The 23950-nt window shown below is 38.8% G+C and overlaps 1 protein-coding gene across 2 annotated transcripts in view; it reads left to right on the forward strand.

Moving 5' to 3' along the window:
• Positions 1 to 23306, forward strand: part of CERT1 (ceramide transporter 1) — a 159700-nt gene extending 136394 nt beyond the window's left edge. For both annotated transcript variants that reach the window (XM_034773933.1, XM_034773934.1), the window contains 7 exons: positions 5604 to 5699; positions 13456 to 13588; positions 13711 to 13781; positions 15298 to 15426; positions 15904 to 16033; positions 18694 to 18830; positions 20302 to 23306. In XM_034773933.1, the coding sequence (XP_034629824.1) occupies positions 5604 to 5699; positions 13456 to 13588; positions 13711 to 13781; positions 15298 to 15426; positions 15904 to 16033; positions 18694 to 18821 (687 nt within the window). In that variant the 3' untranslated portion in view covers positions 18822 to 18830; positions 20302 to 23306. The remainder of the gene's footprint in view (positions 1 to 5603; positions 5700 to 13455; positions 13589 to 13710; positions 13782 to 15297; positions 15427 to 15903; positions 16034 to 18693; positions 18831 to 20301) is intronic.
• The last annotated feature ends 644 nt before the right edge of the window (positions 23307 to 23950 follow it).

Here is a 23950-nt window from a genome sequence, read left to right on the forward strand (position 1 = left end):
TACTGATGTAATAACTTAAAATAATAAAAGTGAAATAACACCTGGTCTGTGTGGGATGGAAATAAATTTGACTTTAAAATGAAGGATCGTTGTTATGTTTGCATGTAAATCATGGATGAACGGCCATTCTGTTTTCTCAAACTTCATCTGTAGTCTGTTTCTTAAGGGCCTGGAGAGATTGTACCCAAAGGTACAGCAGCCACTCCTTCCCTGGAACCTCAACTTGGTGTTGGCAAGACTAACAAGGCCTCCATTTGAACTGCTGGCAACGCATTCTGCTCTACTTGTCCTGGACGGTGGCCTTCCTAGAGGCCATTACTTCTGCTAGAATCATAGAATATCAGGGTTGGAAGGGACCTCGAAGGTCACTTAAGATAAATGGCTGATTGTCCCACTTTCTCAGTCTGAGACAGGAGTCCTCCCCCCTTGCACTCTCATGCTTCCTCCCGGTATCCCATTTCCCCACTTACTTCAGCTCCAAGTCCTTACTTCAGAACCACCTTACATGGTCGTCTTCAAGGACAAGGTTCAATTGCAGCCACATCCAGCCTTCCTTCCAATTCCATAGTAACCAGGATATCTTCCTACCGGTCTTCTATCCGAAACTGCACTCCACTCGCTGGATGTGAGGCATGCACTAGCCTTCTGCATAGAAAGGACTAGATCATTTAAAAAAAATATTCGGCTTTTTGTAGTCATTGCAGAGAGAATGAAAAGCCTTCTAGTCTCGGCCCAGAGAATTTCATCGTGGATCACGTCATGTATCCACACATGCTATGCAAAAGTCCCCTCTCCTGCCCTGATGGTGCACTCTACCAGGGCTCAAACATCTTTGGCAGCATTTGTAGCTCAAGTTCCTATCCAGGACATCTGTATAGTGGCAATGTAGTAGTCAGTTCACACTTTCGCGTCTCGCTACATCATCACCCAGCAGACTACAGATGATGTGGGTTTCAGCCAAGTGGTATTAGTCAGCATGCCAAAGAACTCCAAACCGTCCACCTGCACAACTGCTTGGGAGTCACCTACTTTGGAATGGACATGAGCAAGCACTCGAAGAAAAAATGATTACTAACCTTTCGTAACTGTTCTTCAAGATATGTTGCTCGTGTCCATTCCAAACCATTACCACCCCCTTGCCTGTCCCTCTGTCGGAGATAGCCAGCAAGAAGGAACTGACGGGTCAGCGGGGCGGCAAGACCCTTTTTACTGGCACTATGAGCGTGTGATACCAGGGGTCATTGGATCTGACCCACCAGATACCACTGAGGGGAAAACTTTCTGGCTGTGGTGCTTGGGGCGAGCACACACCTCCTTTGGAATGGACATGAGCAACACATCTCAAAGAACAGTTACAAAAGGTTAGTAATTTGCTTAAGCCAGGTTGATCTGTTTCCATACTTCCTATCTTTCCTATGCACTGGAGTAGTTTGCTCTTGTGCCCTTAATAATGTCTCTCTCTAAAAAAAATGCCAACTTTCCTGAACTTTTTTCTTTAAACTTTTTTCCCCACATGATCTTACTTATCAATTCTGAGTCTGCTGAAGTCCATTTTCTTCATTCTGCTGTTCTCCCTCCTACCATTCCTTAGAATCATGAACTGTATCTTTTCATGATTACTTTCTCTCAAACTGCCTTCCACCTTCAAATTCGCAAGCATTTCTTTCCTATTTGTCAGAATCAAATCTAGAACAGCCTCTCCCTTAGTTGCTTTCTCCACTTGCTATAATAAAAACTTGCCTCCAAAAACTTGTCGGATAATCTATCTTGTGCTATAAGCATTTCCCAATGGATGTCTAGGTAGTTGAAGTCCCCCATCACCACCAAGTCCTGTACTTCAGATGATTTTGTTAGTTATTTAATAAAAGCTTCATCCACCTCTTCTTCCTGGTTAGGTGGTCTATAATAGACCCCTACAGTGACATCATCCTTGTTTTTTACCTCTTTTAACCTTACCTGGAGACTTTCAATAGGTCTGCCTCCCACTTCTATCTCTACCTCAGTGCAAGTGTTGATATACAAGGCAACACTTCCTCCCTTTTCCCCCCCTTTCTGTCCTTCCTGAACAAGCTGTACCCTTCTGTAGCAATATTCCAGTCACGTGAATCATCCCACCAAGTCTCTGTGATGCCAGTTATGTTGTAAGTGTGATTATTTACTCTTACTTCTAGTTCTTCCAGACTATATTCTCTGTCCTCCCTGCATTAGTATGCAGAAATCTAAGATATTCATTAGATTTCCCATCTGTATTCCCTCTTCTCTCCTTTGCCCCTGCTTTAACTGCCAATTTCCCCTGCAGATTCCAACCCTTCACCCAGGTCTCCATGTTCTGGACTTACCTGTGGACTTTTGTCTCCTGCCCCCATCGAACTTAGTTTAAAGCCCACCTCACTTAGCCAATCTGTTACATTGTTCCTTAAATATTATCTTTACAAAAATCTCAATGATTATGAATCTTGATAAGTTATGTGCTTTCAGTACAGACCTCGCATGCTACCCTTCACAAATAAATATTATTAAAGTATTGTATTAGGTGTAGTGAGTTTGTCAGGGCTAAGACGGGAGTAGCTTGTAAAGAACAGTGAACCTTGAGCCAGTTGGCACCACTAGACCTCTGTTTTCTGAGTTCTGTGGAATGCTGTGTTATTTCTGGGAGTGAAGACTGAATTGAGTTGATTCCTTTTACTGAGGAAGGTACTGAGATTCTAGCAATAATGCGCCCAGTGCAGAAGGTGATGTTACTAGAAAGGCTGCTTTGATAGTTAAGGACAGAAAAACCGAAATAAACAGTTCAAACAGTGGTCTGGTATTTGCACCCAAGACTAGGTTTAAATCTCAAAGGGATATTCAGAATTCTCAGAGAATTAACCAAAGCTCCTGCCCTCAGAAATCACTGGGGTTATGGATGAGACACAATCCAATGTTGCTAGTTAACTTATGCTATTGAGGAAGTAGATAAAGAATGCTTTCTGAGCGTGTTAGTTTTATGGCCCCCTTGTAGATTTCAAGGGACCTTTGCTGATCTTAGATAATTTTAGTTGTGCTCCATGCTCTAAATTTTGATTGGATTTTATAGAGTATTTGGAATTTGTAGATTGTTTAGACTTGGAAGGATTAGATTTTTATTGCTAATATCGGTAAATGTCAATTTCACCATGAACGCACAAAACAATAAATATTTGCACTGGTGAGAATCAAAATTTACAGATAGGCAAAGTAAGAAAAATGCTGCTTGAGAACCTATTAGTTTGATTACTAGTTAAGGATATTTACTTTGTTTATTTTGACATGTGATATTGACAATGTGTTTTAAGTGTTATAAAGCTTTAAGTTTTTGAATCTCGACATCTACTGTCATTAAATAATAGTCTGACACTAGTCGTCCCCCCCAAATTTCCCACAACTGTGAAAAGTTAAATGGATGATAAAATTTAAAAATGCTAAAAATAACATCAGTGTTAGCCATCAAAATTATTTTTTTTTTAAATCTAATTCAGCCAAGCCTAATTATTTTCTTTAAGCCAGTAAGGTTTCCATTACTCTAGAAGAATTTCATCAATTATTTTCACTAATTATCAATCACCTAGCTGTCTCTTAGTGTCCAGATGTTTTAAAGGACCTTTACTTAGAAAATCTGCCCACTTGAAGGTTGTAAACAGTGTCCTGGAAAGAAGAGAGCGGGAGGAATCGTGTCTAGGAAACCTGTTGCCCAGGTCTGGGAGAGGATGGCCTTCCTGCCTGAGATATAAAGTGAAAAGAGGACAGACTTTTCTTTGTCAGTTAGTTTTAACCAGTGGACTGGTCTCTCATCCTTCCCATATCACTCATTTTGCTTCCACAAAGCTCTATAAATCAGCACTGAACTTCCATGAAATATAGTCCTCATTGCATACAGTGTTTCATTATTTGTTTGAGGGGATTAACTTTTAAAGTGTGATTCAGGTACAATTACCTCCTTTGCTAATCTTGAATGTACAGCCCAGAAAGTACATAGTACAAAAAAAAGGCTTCTTTATTTTAAAATAAAATATAAACACAACCTTTTTGTTTCCATCTCAAGCAAATTAGAAAAACACATTAATACATATTCCTTTGCTCGTTCCGCCACTTAAACTTGTTATAATATACTTCATTTGATAAATGCCTTTATTTGACAAGTGGCATATATTTGTGTATAAAGAAATATCTTTCTACATCATATACAAGGTATTTATGCCCCAATGTTGCTAATTTTATTCATGATTGTGTATTGCTTAAAATACCAGACATACAATATAATACCTTGTTTAATTTTTATTCAAGATATATATTTTTAAATAAACATCCTTTAGTCACTACCTCTGTAGTATTCAGGCAGACGTCGCAAATTACACATGAATCTGCAGGTGTTGAAACATCTATTTTGAGTATTCACTTGTTTTTAAGATACACACGAATTGAAGCAAACTTGTCTGCCATGTTATAAAACATATCTGTGAAGTAACTTGTAATATTCTTTCTTTCCTCCATAATTCTCACAGATTATAATTTCAATTGGAAAAGAGCAGGTTTGGAAATGTGATCTGAAAGGATTTGGCACCTACATTCCAGGGCAGACACTATAAATGTATATAGAAAACTTAGGGACCCTTTAAACCCTGTTCCTACCCCACAGCCGTATACCTAAAGGATGCTTTTCATTCAGACAGAAGGAGTACAAATATGGTAGTATTTATGTAGTTTAAAGAATAGATGGATGTATATCAAGTACATTTTTCTAAAGACTACAGTGATTCACATACAGCAAAGAGTGATTTTAAAATTTTAAAATATTTTTAAAAGATGATGCAAAAACTTCATTAATTCATCTTCTAATTTTATGGAGTGCAGACACATTGGCGATTAAACTACTTGACAGTATCCCTTTAAATCAGTCAACACCCCAGGATGCTATCGAAAGACCATAGTAGCTTGTGCTAATGCAGAATAGTAGATGTTCAACGTCTTACTCATACTTGGTTTTCCTTCACTGCAGCCCATAAAGCTTTTGGGACATCTGAATGCTTACAATATGGATTAACTTTCTAAGAATAGAAAACTAGTGGCTTTGATCTGTTTGTTCTTTTTTTTTTTTTTTTTATTGCTCAGGTTCTTAAATGCTGTTCTTCATTAAGTGTAAATTATCAAAAAAAAAAGTCCTTCACTTCAGTGTGATTCTGTTTATCTAGGTACTTATAATGGCCACTATCTCTGTAGGATCAGAGCACCTCTTAAAAATTGTAATAGAGGTAATCTCTCTTCCTTCCCCATAGGTAGAAGTAAAAATTTGAATAGTTAGTACAACTATTACAGTTGGGAGAGAGAGATGGAGATGGGTGGGAAGTGCTTGAGCAAAGAATTCATTTTATTTGGGATGAGTTTTGCTTTTGGTTCCGAATGCTTCAAGGCCTCTACTAATTTAACCTTCGCTGGTTTTGTGTTCCATTGTCTATGTCCAGCTCATGCGCTAGATCTAATGCTAGTATTTTATAGTGGCTTATTATATTACTGTACATTGCCCTGAATGTGCTGGCAAGGAGGTGGCAGGAACCTTTATAAATGTTCCTTTTTTTTTCTCTCTAAAGGTGGAAGAGATGGTGCAGAATCACATGACTTACTCTTTACAGGATGTAGGAGGAGATGCCAATTGGCAGTTAGTAGTAGAAGAAGGTGAAATGAAGGTAAATAAAATTGTGTTGCACAATATTTTATAACATTTTTGAATTGTTACACTGAAATCTGTCTCTATCATGTGCATACTGATACTGGCCCATATTCTGATATCTTTACTCCACACGTAGTCACATTGATTTAAAACATGACTAATGGAGTAAGGTGCTATCGATGAGATATACAAGGATAACCATTTTATATCTTTAAGTACACACAGTATTCTTTATAACTTTATACCAGACATTTCATTCCTTCGCAGAGGGAGGTCACTTTCCTTTATCACCCTCTCATCTTGAAGGTCCCATATTAGACTGGCTTGGGCTAGCTGGAGTGAGACTCTTCCCCACACTAGCCTGCCATGGACTAACTGTGTGGACTAACCTGACACACGTTAACAGTTTTGTTATTGCTTTTTCATCTAGTCCTCGTTGAAATGGGACTGTCTTAAAGGGCATTAACAAACTATTTTTCTTCAAATGGCTTTGCATATATATACTTATGCTTTGTTGTGCCTTGCAGTAGAACCTTCTTCTAGCAGTGTCAGCTAGAGCTCTGTCACACACCCCTCTCCTCAGCAGCACTGACGTTCTGAGGGCAAGCCTACATAGGGGGCTCAGTTTCTTCCAAGCAGGTGCCTGGAAGGAGGTGAACATTTCTGATGTCTTTGGAGCCAGAACCTTTCTCTTCTTAGTTAGTTTTAGCTTTGTTAGTATAGTTATTCCTGGTTATGGTGGAATTGAAGAAACAGAAGAGGCTGGCATTTAAGAGTGTGCTTCCTGCCCAGTTGTCTTCCTGGCATCTGATGACCACGTGTGGTGCTTCAAAAGTTTGGGACAAGAACATGTGCTTTCTGGGTGTTCAGTTTATCAGACCTTTTCTCCCAAAGCCCACAAGGATAAGACGACTCATTTGGAGCATCTCCTTCTCAAGGAAGCTCACAATGCTAGACTCTCTGGATCTAATCAGTCCTCAGGTCTAAGGGTAGGTCTACACTGCAGTTAGACACCCGTGGCTGGCCCGTACTAAGTGACTCAGGCTCGGGCTAAGGGGCTGTTTAATTGCGGTATAAATGTTCAGATTCAGACTGCAGCCTGGGCTCTAGGACCCTGCAAGTTGGAGTGTCCTGAACACATGGCAATTAAACAGCCTGTTAGCCTAAGCTCTGCGAGCCCAAGTCAGCTGGTATGGGCCAGCTGCAGGTTTTTAATTGCAGTGTAGACATACCCTGAGAGGCCAGCCTCAGCTCCCAGTAACTGAAGGATTCCAAGAGGCCACAGCCCATCAGAGCTGGATCAGGTCCCTGCAACTCCCTCAGTCAAGCCCCCAAGGCTACACTTGTCTGAACCAAGGGCCACATGGCAAAATCTGACTGCCCCGGTTCCACAAGAGATGTCGAGAGACAGTTTGGCTCTGTCACCGTTGCCATACCTCTTGCATCACAGTTACCCAATCCTGATGGAACCCCTGCAGCTGCAACCCCAGAGTTAGTTCTGACTTCCACTTCCAGATCCAGGAAGATGGACTTGATTGGTGTGTCAGAATCAGGGCCTTTAATTCTGTCTGTCCTGGCATCGAAGAAAGAGGCATAGGGACAAAATGGCGGCTGCTGCTAGCAATGGTGGTTCCCATGAATCAGAACTTTTGGATCCATCCAATTCTGACAAGGCTATAACATCTCCAAAGTGTTACCTGCACAAATTCTGTTTCTCTCTCTCACACTCACACACACTCACACTCTCTCACACACAGGCACACACCCTACCTCCCTACCTCCCTTCCTTTACCCAGGGCTTAAGGCATAACCCACTTGATTTGCACACCCCTGCCTTTTCCCAATTCCTAGGGTTCAGGGTGTACTCTTTGTGGGTCTGCAGGACCTTTTTACCAGTGAAAGAGCCTTACACAGTAATATCCTTTATCCTCTATTTATTAACAATTACCAAGCAAAATACACATCTAAGTATACAATGCTATGCTCACGAATCCTGATCATGCACGTGGACTTTCCCTGTTGGCCAGGCAAGGTAGTCTCGTCTGGATTCTGGTTGCTGCACGTCAGTCGTGCAGAGGATTCTTAGCAGCTCTGACCTTGGTCTGTGTCTTAGAGGCGAGTTCCTCTTCTTCTTCCAGGTCTTTCCTTCTTATTATTCTTCTGTTTCTTCTGCTGGTCTCCTTCTTGGACCCCAGTTTATATAGTGAAACTTGAGTCCTGCTTAGCTATACTTTAACCAGTCATTTTACTAAAATATTACTAATCAATCCTAACCTATTGTAAAACAATTCTTTAACCAATCATACCCCACCGTCTTAATTGATTTACACTAGGGGTTGGCAACCTACGGCACGCGTGCCAAACACAGCACGCAAGCCGATTTTGAGTGGCATGCTGCTTGCCCACTGAGAGGATGAGGAGAAGGGGGGTGGAGGGGTCGGAAAGCGCCATGCTGGGGGAAGAAGCAGGGGAGGAGGGAAGCGTGGCTGCCGCAGGACCAAACTTCTGCCTTCTGCCCCTGCAGGGGAGAGCAGTGGCGGGGGGGGGGGGCCCGGCCCCCCCCCCCCCCCCCCCCCCCCCCCCCCCCCCCTCTCCCCTGCGGGGGCAGGAGGCAGAAGCTTGGTCCTGCGGCAGCCACGCTCCCCCCGCCCCTGTTTCTTCCCACAATGTGGTGCATTCCGGCCCCTTCTCCTCCTCCTCCCTTCTCTCCCTGCCAGCTATGGAGCGGAGCAGAGCAGAGCCGAGCGGCAGCATGGTCGCTGCTCCGTAGAGGAGGCAGCGAGAGGTAGGGACGGGCCTTGGGGAAGGGGGTGGAACAGGGCATATCCCTCCCAGCCCCCTGCCATGAGCTGCTCAGGGCAGGGGGGTGGGAGCACCCCCACGAGTCGAACACCCCAGCCTTCTGCCCTGCACCCCCCACACCCACCAAGCCTTCTGCCCTGCACCTCCCCCCAACAACCAGCCCTCTGCCCTGACCTTGAGTCGCCCTGCTCAGCCCGCTGCAGGCCTAGGTGAACAGAACCCCAGGCTGGAAGTGGGCTGAGCAGGCTGGCTGCATAAGATCAGCATTTTAATTTAATTTTAAAGGAAGCTTCTTAAACATTTTGAAAACATTGTTTACTTTACATACAACAATAGTTGAGTTATATAATATAGATTTATACAGAGAGACCTTCTAAAAAACGTTAACGTATTACTGGCACGCAAAACCTTAAATTAAAGTGAATATATGAAGACTCGGCACACCACTTCTGAAAGGTTGCCTATCCCTGATTTACACCTAGCAAAATTAATTGTTTCTGTTTTTCACATAATCAAAGAACCAGAGACCATACAGATAAACAATGGAGAAGTGAGGGCCATAAAGACAAAACAATAAAGAAATGGGGATTTCACAACCACAGCTATTGATAAGTGATTTCTTGCCAGACAGAATGCTATCAAACTAAGTTTTCTTTAACCATCTTAAGATCTGTTTCTTTATCTGGCGATAGGTAGTATTGGGACAGGATCGCCTTCTTAACAACCTGATATTACATTGTTTTAATGTAATTTAGATGGAATGTGAGAACATCACTTTCTGCTTCTTAGCTCATGGCTACTTCTCTCTTAATATGGCTGCAGACAAATGCTTCACCTCTTACAATATAGCTACAAGAAAAGGCCTTATCCTTAACAAAGAGGGACCCATTCCACCCTCACCTTCAGTAACAAGGGAGATGGATTTGCATATAAGGTTGAATCTGATAGCCGCTTCTTCAGATTGGTTTTCGATTTCTGGGTTGGTTCCAGCTTCATCCTCCGTTTTGGAGAGCTCTGTCACGTTGGTAGCCCAAATTTACTTTCAAGTCCAGTGTGTTCATTGCTTCCGAGCACAAAACACAAGGTTTCCACAAGGAGACATGTTTCCCCAGTTTCAAGATCATTTTTGCCATCTCCTGTTAGGAAGAGGAGGCCAGAACACATTATGCTTCCTTCTCCTAGGATCCCTATAAGGTCCCCACAAAGAACTGGATCTCCATACTTCCCTCCGGATCCCCAGTGCATTCTGTCTTGGATCCAGACCTTGATCTTTACCAGGAGGAAGATAGAGCCACAGGTCTCTGCATTCTTCTATTTGTACCACCCTGTGGTGTGCCACCTGCAGGCATGTTCCCAAACCCCCATTGCTGGGAAAACTGGAAGTCCTGGTTCCTTATTGTGGGACACCTCAGGAATTTCTCAGTTAGCCTCTATGTGGATGGAGAGGTAATGTATCATCTGCAAAGGATCTGGCTGTCCAGAGATCCTCGGATCCAGCCCATCTGGATCCATCAAAATTATGTACAGTGATGCCTGAAATGCTGTCAGGAGGAGGAAGACAAGGAAGTAGCTCCCTCTTTGAGCAGGACCATTTGGAAACAGATTGTGAATGTAATTTATCACTGGATGAACATGTGGGGGTGGCTTTGGCCTCCTCTCCTTCCAAAGACCCATGTATGTAGGGACCACATGGACAGTTAATCCGCAGCAGACTAGTGCTAGTTCACACCCGAGCTTGCCACAAAATGTTCATGGGTTACAAGCCCCTCTTCTAGATGTAGGGATCTGGGTATATTTACCTCTGGTGTCATAGAATCAAAGAAATTTAGAACTTGTAGGGAGCTTGAGAAGTCATTGAGTTGAGCCCCTGCGCTGGGGCAGGACCAAGTAAACCTAGACCATCCTTGACAGGTGTGTGTCCAACTTGTTTTTAAAAGCTTTCAATGATAGGGATTCCACAACCTCCCTTGGAAGCCTATTCCAAAGGTTAACTACCCTTAAAGTTAGAAAGTTTTTCCTAATATCTAACCTAATATCCCTTGCTGCAGATTAAGCATTACTTCTTGTCCTATCTTCAGTGGACATGAGGAACAATTAGTCTGTGTCTTCTTTATAACGGCCCTTAACATACTGGAAGACTGTTATCCAGTCCTGTCCCCTCCTCCTTTTCTCAAAACTAAGCATGCCCAGTTTTTTAACCTTTCCTCATAGATCAGGTTTTCTAAAACCTTTATCATTTTTGTTGCTCTCCTCTAGACTATTTCCAGTTTGTCCTTAAAGTGCTGTGCCCAGATCTGGCTCCAGCTGGAGCCTCACCAGTCCTGAGTAGAGTCAGACGTTTACCTCCAGGGTCTTGCATGCAACACTCCTGTTAAATAACATTTCTACACCAACTGAATAAGATAGTTTGAGAGCGTACTTGTGTCTCATTAAGGCTAATCAGTTCTGTCTCAGTCATACATTTGACCTCCCTATGGCTCAAAGTGAGAAACCTGAACTCCCTGTTAGACTAGACAGTCAATTGGCATTGTTTTTCAAACCGTTTCTAAGAGGAATATACAAACTCTGGATTTAATTTAATAAACGTAATTCCTGCTTTTTTGGTGGTAATTGTATAGTGAAAAATTGACATATATGATGTTCCCATTTCATAACTCCAAAGTTGCTACTTTTTTTCTTTTCTAAAGCTTTAGGAAATATAATTATTGCTGTTCAAGTATATGTATCAGAATGTTAGTTAAAGAATATTTTATCATAGGCCTTCACACTGTGTGCCATTAACAAAAAAAAAAAAAAAAAAGTTTGAAAAAGGTGTGCACATACAACCAGATAAACCAAATGTTTGTTTCATGTGCTGAGCTTTAAGCATTTGTCCCCAAAGCTCTATAAAAAGCTAAGGATTTTAATGAGTATTTGCACAAAATACAGAGTCAATTCAGAGCTGGCTAAAATGTGTAAACGGATTGGCATGCTATTCTGTATCTTGTCACTGCATCAGCTTTTACTGTTTGAAAACAACTGTTTTTAATGGTGAACTTCAAAAAGGAAATGAAAATTGAGTTAACTCTATTAATGTGTACTAAGTGCCCCACAGTAACCATGGTCAGGGTTGGGACATTCACCATTGCTTATTAAATGTTTGTTTCCAGCAGCAGGCTTTCCTCTGACATTTCCTTCTTGTCTAGGGCACCTGCTCTCAGATTAAGCCAGTTTGCAGCCTTTAGGTCCTCTTGGACTCCTCACTGGTAGTGGATATGCAGATAGCCCTGGTGGGAGGGTGGGGACACCCATTTTCATCGGTAGATGACCAGAAGATTTCACCCTATCCTGTGCGTCACCAGACCTGGCTATGTGATCCATGGATTCATGACCTCCAGGCTTAATTAATGTACCTCTTACTATGAATGAAGCCAGATTCCCTGAAAAAACTCTAAACTAGTACAAAATGCAGCACCTGTTCTAAGCAACACAAGTTGCTGTGAGTGAAACACCATTGGGCTCATTAGCTTTTTATTGAAAATAGAATCTAGTTTAAGGTCTCTGTCTTGATAATTAAAGTCCATGAAACTGGCCTTGACTTCTGGAAGTCATTTCCCCATACTACATATCCATGACCTTTCATTGGGATCTTATTCCACTTGAAGAGGGAAAGTGTTCTTCATTAGGGGGAAACTCTTGAGCATAGGAAATAGAACTCTCATGGGAATGGAGCCAAGGCTTTGAACTTTCTGCCAGAGGTAAAAATGGCCACTAACCTCAACACACTTAAATAAATGTAAAATTTATTTTTGACTTCACTCACCCATCTTTTCTGGGGGGGGAAATCCAAAACTTTAATTTTCATCAAAAATTTACTGCTACCTGTTACAAAAGGGATACTTTATCTTTAGGTACTTGGTTGGTACTCAGATATTATGGTGGAGCGGATATCAATAACAGGATTTGAATGGACAAATTTCTGTTTAAGTGCTGTGGAGTCCTCAAAAGTTCAAGTTCACTGATATCCTAGAATGCTCCATTCTGAAAGGTCACAAATACCACAAAATCGGAAGGCAATATTTCTTTAGCTCTGAAGGTGCCTCTTATTAGATGAAATACTTGTTCTAATAATTTAGAAAGGTTAGAAAAATATACCATGTACAAAAAATTATAATGGACCGGCTCAGTAATACAGCGAAATTCCACGAAATTCTGCAAATCTGGAATCAGCCATATGACTTCATGGCACTTCCAGTATAGTGTCTAGCCCAGTGTGATCCAGATTGGAGCACATAGATACTACAGTAATTCAAATACTATACTATCAACTTTTAAAGATTAAAGAAAAACAAATTAGTATCCATCTCTCTGGTGAATATCCCAGAAAACCTGGTTAGTGGAGACATCCTTGTCAGGTCCTCAGATAATACTGAGTGTAGTACAAGACAGGGCTGACTCTAGCTTTCTTTTTCTGCAGGTCACCTAGGCATTTCATAATATATTTTGAAATAACATTTTCTTGTCTCTTTCTCTCCCTCTCTTACTCCCTTCAGTTCACCAAGTTGTAGTCAGATCTGCGGTAACTATGGATTTCCCTCTGGTGTTAGGGCAGCCTTTAGTTATTTCTTTTAATCTTAGTACTGCATCCAGCACATTAGCATGAAAAATCAATCTTGCAGAATTTTTCTCTTACCCATTTAAGTACTGGATGATATTAATGTTTAGCTTCTTTGATTATCTGTTTTAATCACTGAAATATTTCCTTCCTAAACATAGCCTTTGTATAAAATATTAAACCATTCAAATTGCATGGTTTAAAAAAAAAATCCACTTTGCCTAGGATTGTTCAGTCATTCTTACTGCTGTTTTATGTAACTTTGTTAAATGGATTGTCAAATTAGATTCTCAAGATGAAACACAACAAAAATTCAAAGGAGTTTTGGCCTTTTCCACTGTGCATTTCTTTTGTGCTATTTTGTATTTGCCCAAAGGTGTACAGAAGAGAGGTGGAAGAAAATGGGATAGTCCTAGATCCTTTGAAAGCCACACATGCAGTCAAAGGTGTTACGGGACACGAGGTCTGCCAGTACTTCTGGAATGTTGATGTTCGTAATGACTGGGAAAGTAAGAAATCGCGCTTTTTTTTTTTTTTTAAGTCATGGCTGTTGTTTTGAATGTTGTTTAAAACCTTTACCTAATTTAGGTATGTTTGTGCTTGTACACTGATCTAGTTCTTTTATTTTTAGCAACCATTGAAAATTTTCATGTTGTGGAAACTTTAGCAGATAACGCAGTCATCATTTATCAGACACACAAGGTAATAATATCTTATATTTATATAGCACCTGACATCCAGAAGGATCCCAAAGCACTTTATATAGAAACTGCTATACCAATCACTAAATATAGTCCCCTCTATTGTGAAATATTGCAGCTGTTTAACAGCACTATACAAAAGTTTAGGACAGGAAGTGAAGAATTCTGTACCCAATTGCAGTTTCCTCAATTTGGAATTTAACAAAATGGCAGAATTATCACTCTTAGCCTTGCATGTATGTCATGAGACTTTAGGGTCCAAGCCTTCTTTTACATCTCTTTAAAATAATAGCACCTCCATCATTAGTGTGTCTCCTAATGCCATGTTAGAGCACTGGATACTACTGACCCCAGGGAAGAGTCCTGAGTCATTAAGACCGCTTCCTGTAACACCATGGGTTTTTATTTGAGGTAGTCCTGACCATAGCTGACCCCACACAGTTTGAGAGAACTGACAAGGTTACATTCTGAACTGATGTGTTACAAGTACGATATTCACTTTGTAATCTTGTTTAACTAGTTCCTATGCAAACATTTGTCAGGATGCTTGTTCGTACTACGTGCTACCCACAGAGTCTGGTCTGAACATTTAATGTTAATAGCTTCTGATTATTAGAGATGAGTCTGAATCAAAATCCTGAACAAACTTTAAGATGGCTGAGATCCAGAACGAATTTTTTTCTTGGATCCAACTTTACCAATAATACACTTTGCCTGAAAGCTGCCATGAGAGAATAATATACTATTTATTTGGTTGTGTTGCAAGTCTGGCTGTATAGTATTATGAAGCACTCTAAAGAGGTTGATTAATTGCCAGTATTTCTACAAAATATCAGGAAAGTGGCTTCTGTAATGCTATGTTTTATCCTTTAGTTATTCTGCTTCTAAAACTTTTTTTTTTCTTGGAAAGTGGCAGTTTGTCATACCCTCCTTACTGTTCCTACATAATATATTACTGAATCAATATTTCTTTCCATTTAAATGTTAACTTACTGTTCAAACTATGGAGTCATACTAATGGTGGACAGGTCTATGTATACATATACCTTAGAGTTCAGTTTGGTGACTCAGACACCAAACCATACAAAACCTAGATCTAATATTGGAAAACCCTGAAGGAGCTGCCTATATTTTTTATTGTTATAGGGTGACTAACCTGTTGTGTGAGCTGGCACATCATCTCTTTTCATAGAACCCAAAAAAATTATCAGTTTTTTTTTAAAATCAGACCAACAGAGATGGACATGAGCCGAATAAATTTAGCACTGGAACCAAACATAAGAATGCTTGAAATAGCTTATATCCCATTTAAAATATTTTGAAAAAGGAAATGAATTATCAACTGTTACTGAGCTTGAAGAAACTTTCCACTTGATTTTGTCAAACTTTAATTTCTCTACAATAATATGGCTATGGCAATATAATTTGCCAGATTTGTAATTGATGACTTTAGGCTGACATCTGGGCAGTAAATATTTTAATTTTTTTTTTAACAATCAACAACTGTCTCCCTGTAGAGAGTGTGGCCAGCTTCTCAGCGGGATGTGCTATATCTGTCCGCTATTAGAAAGATACCGGCATTCAGTGAAAATGATCCTGAAACTTGGATTGTCTGTAACTTCTCTGTGGAACATGATAGTGCCCCTGTAAGTAATTCCTCTGAATATTATCAAACTGTGCTTTCAGAAGTTTTTTTAATCCAAAATCTTAAACGTATCACAATTCATAAAACTGTCACCTTATTCTCTTCTAAATGCTTCTTTAAAAATCCACCTTTGCCGTGATGCCTGCAAATCATCACTTTCTAGTATTGGTTAGACAAGTGGAGAGCTGTGCTTTTTCAGTTCAACTGTTTGTTTTTTATTATTTCCCTCCCCATTCATCCTTACCACATTTTTTCCTGTTTCATCCAAACGTCATATCCTGTCTGACACCTAGACTGTATGCTCTTGGGGGCAGAGACTGTCAACTTTATTACTTGTTTGTGCAGTGCCTAGCACAAATCTTGATTCCAGCTTCCAAGCATTACTGTAATGTTAATATTTTGACATTCAGATGTTAGAAATGCTGATAGAGGAAATAAACTTTGCTTAATGTTTATTAAATGTTTAATTTCTTGGCAGCTGAACAATCGATGTGTTCGTGCCAAAATAAACATTGCTATGATCTGTCAGACGTTGGTGAGCCCACCAGAAGGGAACAAGGAAATAAGCAGAGACAATATCCTATGCAAGATTACATATGTAGCTAATGGTACGTATAGATTTTTCAATACAGCATTTTTTACATTACTTCTATGGGTTGTGATTGCTGGCAAAAATAAAGTTCAGAGTTTTCTGTTAAACTTATTTTTAGATCAACATCTATGAACCAGCTGTTAGACATAATACAGGTGCCACAGTCACTAATAAATTCAAACAGTCACTGTGTGATTGGTTGGGAGAACAGTAGAAATGTCAAATGTGTTGTATCACACAATTGTAAATATAGAAAAAGAAAAAGTGAATGTTGGGGAAAAAAGCAGTTTCAGCTGCCCTATTTGGGTTGATTGGCATACGTTATACTTTCTTTAGTAGTGTACATTTATTAATCTTTTGATGTCAAGTCTGTTATTTCCGTAAACAACCTATTGGCTAGGCTGAGGAGAAGCTGCTGGTAATAAAGGTGTAAAATCTTCTTTCTTTCAAAGTAATTAGCCAAAACAGTGGAAATATATTGTGTTTAGCTGTAAACATCCCCAAGCAGCCAGGCTATAGATTTCAGTAGAAATTGAGAGTGACCACTTCTGCCCATGCTGACCAAAATCCTCAACAGCCAGATATAAGATTAACATCATCAGTAAACTAAAATTCCTATACACGTACACACATTCAGAGGCCTGCTTGAAAAGAGTAATATGGGAACCATGTAACAGTCTGCCACTTTTATGGACGTACAGAACATTTCTAACTAGCCTATATATATTTCATGTTTTCAATATTCTTATCCCCCACTATTAAATAGCATAGTGAAGACTCAGTAGTTACCTGCACATCTGAATATTAAATATATTACAGTACTAATAAGAAGGAAAGGTAAATCTAGTATTAAATTACTTTATAATTGGGTTTCATAAATTAAGACACCCCTCCCAACCAAGTATTTTGTGGCAAATTTGATCTGAATTTTGCAGCAGAAACTTCATTATTGTAGAAACTTCAAGTATGAAGCATCAGTAATGACCTCCATTTATAAATCTAATGAAATATGAAAATAATTAAATCGGTATTCCTGTGTTAGTGTGATGCTGAACTTAATTTTGTGCTGACCCTACATATTTATTTGTCATTGTGCTGTGGGATATTGTATTTAAAATACCGTAACTTCATTATTGGAAGGTGTTGGGGGAAGCTGGAGATTTTGACAGCTGGGTAGGGAATATTTGGGGCTGCATTGTTTCATGTTTGGAAGGTTTTTGCAACCACAAGGGCTAGAAACTTTTTTGTAATGAGAGCTTAGTTTCTGAAGCACAGTTGTGCAGAAAGTGGCAGACACTGACAAGTTGCATGGCTCCAGAAAAGGAGTACATAGGACCAAAGAGATCCATTTGGACTCTGCTTATTATAAAGCATTCATAAAGTCATCAGTAAAACATTGAGAGTGCAGCGGTTGTGCAGGCAAATACAACAGCCATTGAATGCTCACCATAAATCAAATAGCCTTTTGTATAATACATTTCTGAAATGGAAAATGTTGACAAGGACACTGGAGTTATCTCCTGTTCTTTCTGAAAAATGCCATGGGATTATAGTCTTCCATTTGGACATCTACCAAAGATGGGAAAAAGAAACTGTTTTAACAGCTTCTCCTAAGGGATGATGCCATTAAAAATGGACTGCAAATGGTCTTAAAATCTGGGCTCATGCCCTTTTCTGCTGCTTTATGACGTATAAAGAGGGCCTGAAAGATACTTCCCCCATTTTGTTTTACCTTAAAAATATCGGGAATGCTAATTGTTTTTCCCCAGCTTTGCTAGAGGACCTCATGAATGTCTGAGAATGTGTTTTGTTAGCATTCATCCTAACAGAAGTGTGAGGGAATGTTGTTTTAATATGAAAAGTTTGGAAGAAGTGATATTGGTGTTAACAAAAGCAAACGCTAAACAATCTGACTAAAATTCCCAGTTGCTGAGCTTTCACTTTGTAGACTCCTATTGCTGTAGGACCTGATCCTATCAGAAGATTCATGCAGGTGGACCCCTGCACCTATGCATAGTCCCATTGACTTCATTGAGCCCTGCATGGATTCAGTGGTCAGCCCATGTGGATCCTATTGCAGGATCAGCACTACAGCCGTCCAAGCTAGACAGGACATGATTTTCTCACATAAAAAAACAAGCAGAATTGTATATAATTTAAAAAAACAAAAAAACCTTTCATGTCTTCATCGCACTCCAAAAAGAAGCAAAATTGGTCAAAGCTGAGGTGGTGTAATGAAGCAACAGTCCCTAATATTGCACTGCATTCCTGATAAGATGTAAACAGTGTCAAATATATACTGCACCTCCAGTCTCAGTATTAGGTGTGATCCCAAATCCTGATCTGGAATTTGAGCCTGACCTAGTTCAGAAGCAAGAGTGCTATTAAGTGACATATTATGGTTCTGTATAACCAATAAACTGAAATAGTTCTTTCAATCAATATTAAATTACAAATGTTGAATGTTTGAGTTATAGTACAGATTTTCTGATGCTCATAGCTGTTGAACTAGTAGTTATCAAGAAATGTTGACTCTGGATGCAAAGGGATGGATAGTCAATGTTAAACCAGTAATTTATTTTTGTCTACAAATTAGTGTTCAACATTTACTAGTCCAGCCATATGCGTGTTTGTTTTAGAGTATAGCTTTTATCTAGTTTTTATCTTTATTTTTAGTGAATCCTGGGGGATGGGCACCAGCCTCCGTGTTACGAGCAGTGGCAAAACGAGAGTATCCCAAATTCCTGAAGCGTTTTACATCATATGTGCAAGACAAAACAGCAGGAAAGCCTATTTTCTTCTAGTATTAACAGGTACTTGCTAAACGTCTTGTTGAGTTTTGGTTTCTGTATACATTACTCTACATATTAAAATCCAAACAATAAGCTAGACAATCTAGAAATGTTTATTACTGTAATTATCACAGCTATTATAAGTTTATCTATATTTTGATCTATACGCTAAAGCGAAGTTGTTAATAAACCAATATATTTTCTACATACATAAAGAAATAATAAGGTTAATACAATTAGTTGACTTACTACAAAAAATAGAACGTCTTTGTGTAAATTTTAAAAATGTATTTTTGAATTTTAGGTTATTTTCTGAGTTAAGTGAAAATCTTGGTTTAGCATAGGATATATTGGACTGAACAGGTTAACATATTATAAAAATGTATATTTTATATTTTTAGCAAACTAGAAATGCAGGTAGAAAGGATCAAGCACCGGCCTTTCCTCAAATAGCTGCCAAAATCAAACCGTTTAGTATTTGATGTCTTTTAGAATAAGATAATGCAGTGTAGTGAGTAGTAAAAATTATTTTAAACTTTTGTAAAAACAGAATGTAGTCATTCAAACTGTAGGAGTTTATCCAGGTATTCTTTGGAGTGTTGGCCACCTAATAGTTAAAGCAGGGACTTTGAGATAACGTAATAGTTGATATATCTCCATCACAGGATTTGACTGAACAATCTCATTCTTTTACGTTGCCTAGTTGGCAGGATAGTCATGTTTTAGGATGTGTTATGATGGTTCCAATGCAATCTGAATTGTCGTTAATACCCAAGGGTTCTGGTGGATATAGTTTTGGGTTTTCGCTGTCTTTTTGATACATATATGCATACGTGTAGGGATGGGGTCTCTAGGGACATAATTCATTCATAGATATAGTTTATCTATTAAAAAATGGCATGTGTTAAACATCAGCAAAAACAAAACTGTGCTAACCCAGTTTCAGTCATTCTCAGGGCAGCCTGGCTATGTTACTAGCAGACTTGGGCCTTCATTGACTGGAAGATCTTAGTATGTACTCTTGTGATATTTGATTTAGATTATACAGTATGCTTCAGTATTCTTCATTATGTGTAAATCATGTCAAAACAATCCAGTGCCAGCAGTTTATGCAGAATTTGGCAGTTCTGATATTATGGAGGGTTGACAGAGGGTTTTTGCCTATTTGCTGTCCTGTTCTCTCATGGTTGCCTGTGTTGAGTTGGATTCATTCAGTGTACAAAATTCTAGAAGTCTGGGTCATCTGATCGTCTTTGGTAATGGTAGTTTGTTCCTATAGTTTCTAGCTCAAAACTTTCTTCAGTTGCATTTAGTTACTGAAGGCCTGTCTGAAAATGTGTATCATTAAAAACTCAAGTGTTTGTCAAACAAGCAAAATTTGGAGGCAAGACATTGTTTCTAAATTGTGCTTTTGGAATGTTTCATAACTATTTCTCATTTTCTTACTAGTGTTCTAAATGTATTATGCTATGTCCTTTCCATGCTTCTACAGTGATTGAAACAAGACTGTGTGTGAACATTCCATGTTGGAGAAATAAACCGAATTGAAGGCTCCAAGCTGGAACGTAGGATCTACAGTCTTTTTGTGGCCCAAGTCCTAGGCTTTGTGTTCTGAAGTGAAGAAATACTGCAACACCGTGAGGCTGTACATCTAACACTAGCTGTCTTCTGCTAGCTCTCCTTGCTGAATCAGTGTATAATTATAAATACATGTATTGATACATGTATATGGATATATTTTTATTTGCTTGCTTTAGAGGAGAAAAAAATACAACTTTGAATCACCAACTTGGGTTACTGCTTCAATTTTAAACAATTTGCAAAGCTTTTGTTTACTGTGGCCCTTCACAAGACACTCATAGAGTTTTCTGTTTTTGTGCATGTCTAAAAAGCACAAAAGACAAATGCACATATAGCATACTGTATGTGCTTTATATGCACAAAAACCTGTGGGTGGTATTTTTTTCAGGTTTGCAGTAAAGTCTAGGTGACTTTTGGGCAGGGGTTTTGTTTCGCTTTGTATAATCATAGTTCATTGCTGCTGGTTTCTATAATGAATCATCTTGTTATGTAAAATGTCTCTTAATTGAGGGCTGTCAATATCCATATGACTTTGCCTTTTCTGTTATCTTACTCCTATGAAGACCTTTGGCTCTGATGGAGGAAGAGTGTGAAAAGCTTTATTTTTTTTCCCAGATATCTTTATATTTCTATTGTATTTTTTAGTTATGTAATATGTGCTACAGAATTTATTGAACATGATTCAGAAATTTCTAGGTAGATTCTATATGAGAGGGCGAGACTGTGCCTGAAAACTACAACAGTAGTCTGTCCATGCTATGTTACATGTGGACTGTGGGTTTTGTGAAACTGCAAGAAGGTACCCTGTAATATTTATTAAAGCAAATTGGACTACATAGGAAAACATTCCCAGTCTACAAGTAAAAGCGAGTACATTATTTCCTGGTCCTGCACATTTTTGTTCTCATCTTAATTAAAGCCACGCTTTGAGGTATGTGTAGAAAATGTGAGTTGCGTTAATATTTACTACTTGATCAGAAACTTAACAGAGCTATAAGAATCCACAGATTCTAAGTGAAAAGTTCCCCTTAGTTGCTGTGAGAACTTGAATGCAAATATCTGCCTGCCTTTGATCTCTGGAAATAGCCATGAGGAGTGGACTGTGGGGCAGAGACTAGTACTCACTTGAGCGGATATCTCGCTTGGCAGTCCTTAGGTGGAAATTATTCAGAGGCATTTCTTGGGCACTTCACTAACTTGTATATGTCAAACAACATAAGATTCAGATATATTTTTTTCAAAAGAAAGCTAAAAGTCTTATTTAATATAGTATTGCAGGTGCCTGGATATAACTACAAAAGAGTAATTTAATGAAGAGTTGGCTGATAAATGTCTGATATCTGCACAATGTTGTAAGTGAATTACTCCTTGTGTCTGTTAGTCTTTATTCTGTATAAAGAGATACAAACACATGTAACACATGGTTACACACATACATGCAGATTTCATGCTCTATAAAACTTTTCTCCTCTTTTATTTGCCTTTCTCTAAATGGTGTACATGGAATATGCCTTATTACAGAATAATTCTGTTCTTGATTTGAATATGTAGAAAAGTGCCTATATGGTAATGCTAGTAAGGCAAATAAGATTAAAATTGTATATGTTTACTACATCACCAGTAAGCATTTTATATAGCGACGTTAAAAAGAATTTCTTATACCTCAAGGGTTTCATCTTTTGCAATCAACTGAAAAATGGTTCATTGACCATAGCCACTAATGGGAACTTTACAAAAAGTCTTATGTCCAAAATACAAATGTTTAACTCCTTATTTGCCATTTCTGGTAACTATCATCGAACACAGGCAAGTTAACTGTTTCTTAATTTAATTGGATAGCTTTATTTTACAAAGGTATAGAAAGTTTACAAAGCAGTATATAAATCTTAATATCATTAGTTACATTTGCACTAAATGTGATGTACTTTTGCAATTTATTCTGTAAATAAAATTACACTAAAGATACTATTTGTAAAGAATACATTTTACTTTTAGATAAAAGCACTGGTGTTTCACTACAGCTAGCCTTGCCCAATCAGAATTACAAGAAGCTCCTTACTGAATATGGAAAGGGTTGTGAGTTCAAGAGTCATAAGTACTGACCCTTCAAATAAAAGCTTAGGCTTCTTCTCATGCTGTGTAAATGTATGTTGTGTATCCATTATGCCCTTTCTTCCAGAAGAGATCTCCAAACCTTTTTTGCATTTATGAAATCTCTCTCCTTCCTCCTCCAACACTTGGGCTTTTTTCTGCCAATTAATGTGTCACCTTAACCATGTGTGTGTGTGGTACTATTGATGAGCACTAGCCTCTGACTCCAGATTGTCATTTTTGTAAGTTAAATCGGTTCTTCTTAATTCAGCCTATTCAGAGAATGCAGCAATCTTCACCTTCAAATGTGATAATGTCCCTTAACTTCTGTTATCTTGGGAACCTGGATCTGTCACCAAATTAGATCTTCTCCATGACTAGATACAGTTTTTATTGGGGATGAGGGGATCAGGGGAAGAGGTGGTTCAACAGTTTTCTGAATCTGAATAATTTCTCGTAAGTTTCTCTAGAAAAAATGCCATTGCACCTTTTGAGAGGAAATCACTTTTTACCTAATTGGGCTGTACTGGTTTATCTGAAGTTGTTGATTTTCTTTAAACTAATCAAATTGTCCAGTAAAAATCTTTCACCAAAATTTGTCAGTTTTACAGATTAAGCTGTATTTGAATTGCCACTGTTTATCCACAGACTCAAAACATGAATCATACTTTTGAGTACCTTGAGTATGTAGAGTGTAGCTGTTTGTTCTGTGATAGCTTTATAATACTGATAAGTTTTAAAAATTAAAAGTTGGCTCTTCCATGTTACAATCACAAATTTAAAACCAGTATTTAAAAGTGAAAAGTATTAAAATATTATGAAAAATAGCTCTGGTTTGTAGTTATTTTTAACATTTAGTGCTTTGAAGAAGTAAAATGTCATACATAGGACTTCAATAAAACAACCAAACCCTTGCATATTTCTCATTCCTGGGTCTAAGAAATTGGCTTGTTGTAGGACAGTAGCTATTTTTCATTTACTGTGGCCATCTCGTGGAAACATCCAAAGATAAATTGGATTGATTTGTAATACAAGTCTTCCTCTGAGGCATGCTAAAGTATATTAGTTTACTTTTTCTCTTTACTGATAACTTTAAAACAGTCAGTGGGGGAAGGATTTTAAAATACTTAAATCTGACATTTTTAAATAACTTATTTTGAATTTGTATTTAACTAGAGTGTTTTATTTATATTATAGTTGTGCCAAGATTATCCTGGCCCAGCCATGTCCCCCTAAATGTTCCTCTGTGTCCCCCTAGCGGGGCATGCCCCACAGTTTGGGATTACAGGCTTAAACCTACCTTTCTTTGCCCTTTCCTTGGTCCTCTGCCAAGTGCAACTTTCAGTCCCAAGAATGAGACCCAAGATCTGTTAAACTGCTTTACATGAAGCACTTTGCTTGCTAGTTACCATTTTGTTTGGATTTCTGCAATTTGTTTCACTGTTTTTCCCATCAATTGCACCTTCTAG

The sequence above is a fragment of the Trachemys scripta genome, chromosome 6, assembly GCF_013100865.1.
Source record: "Trachemys scripta elegans isolate TJP31775 chromosome 6, CAS_Tse_1.0, whole genome shotgun sequence".
Lineage (NCBI taxonomy): Eukaryota > Metazoa > Chordata > Testudines > Emydidae > Trachemys > Trachemys scripta.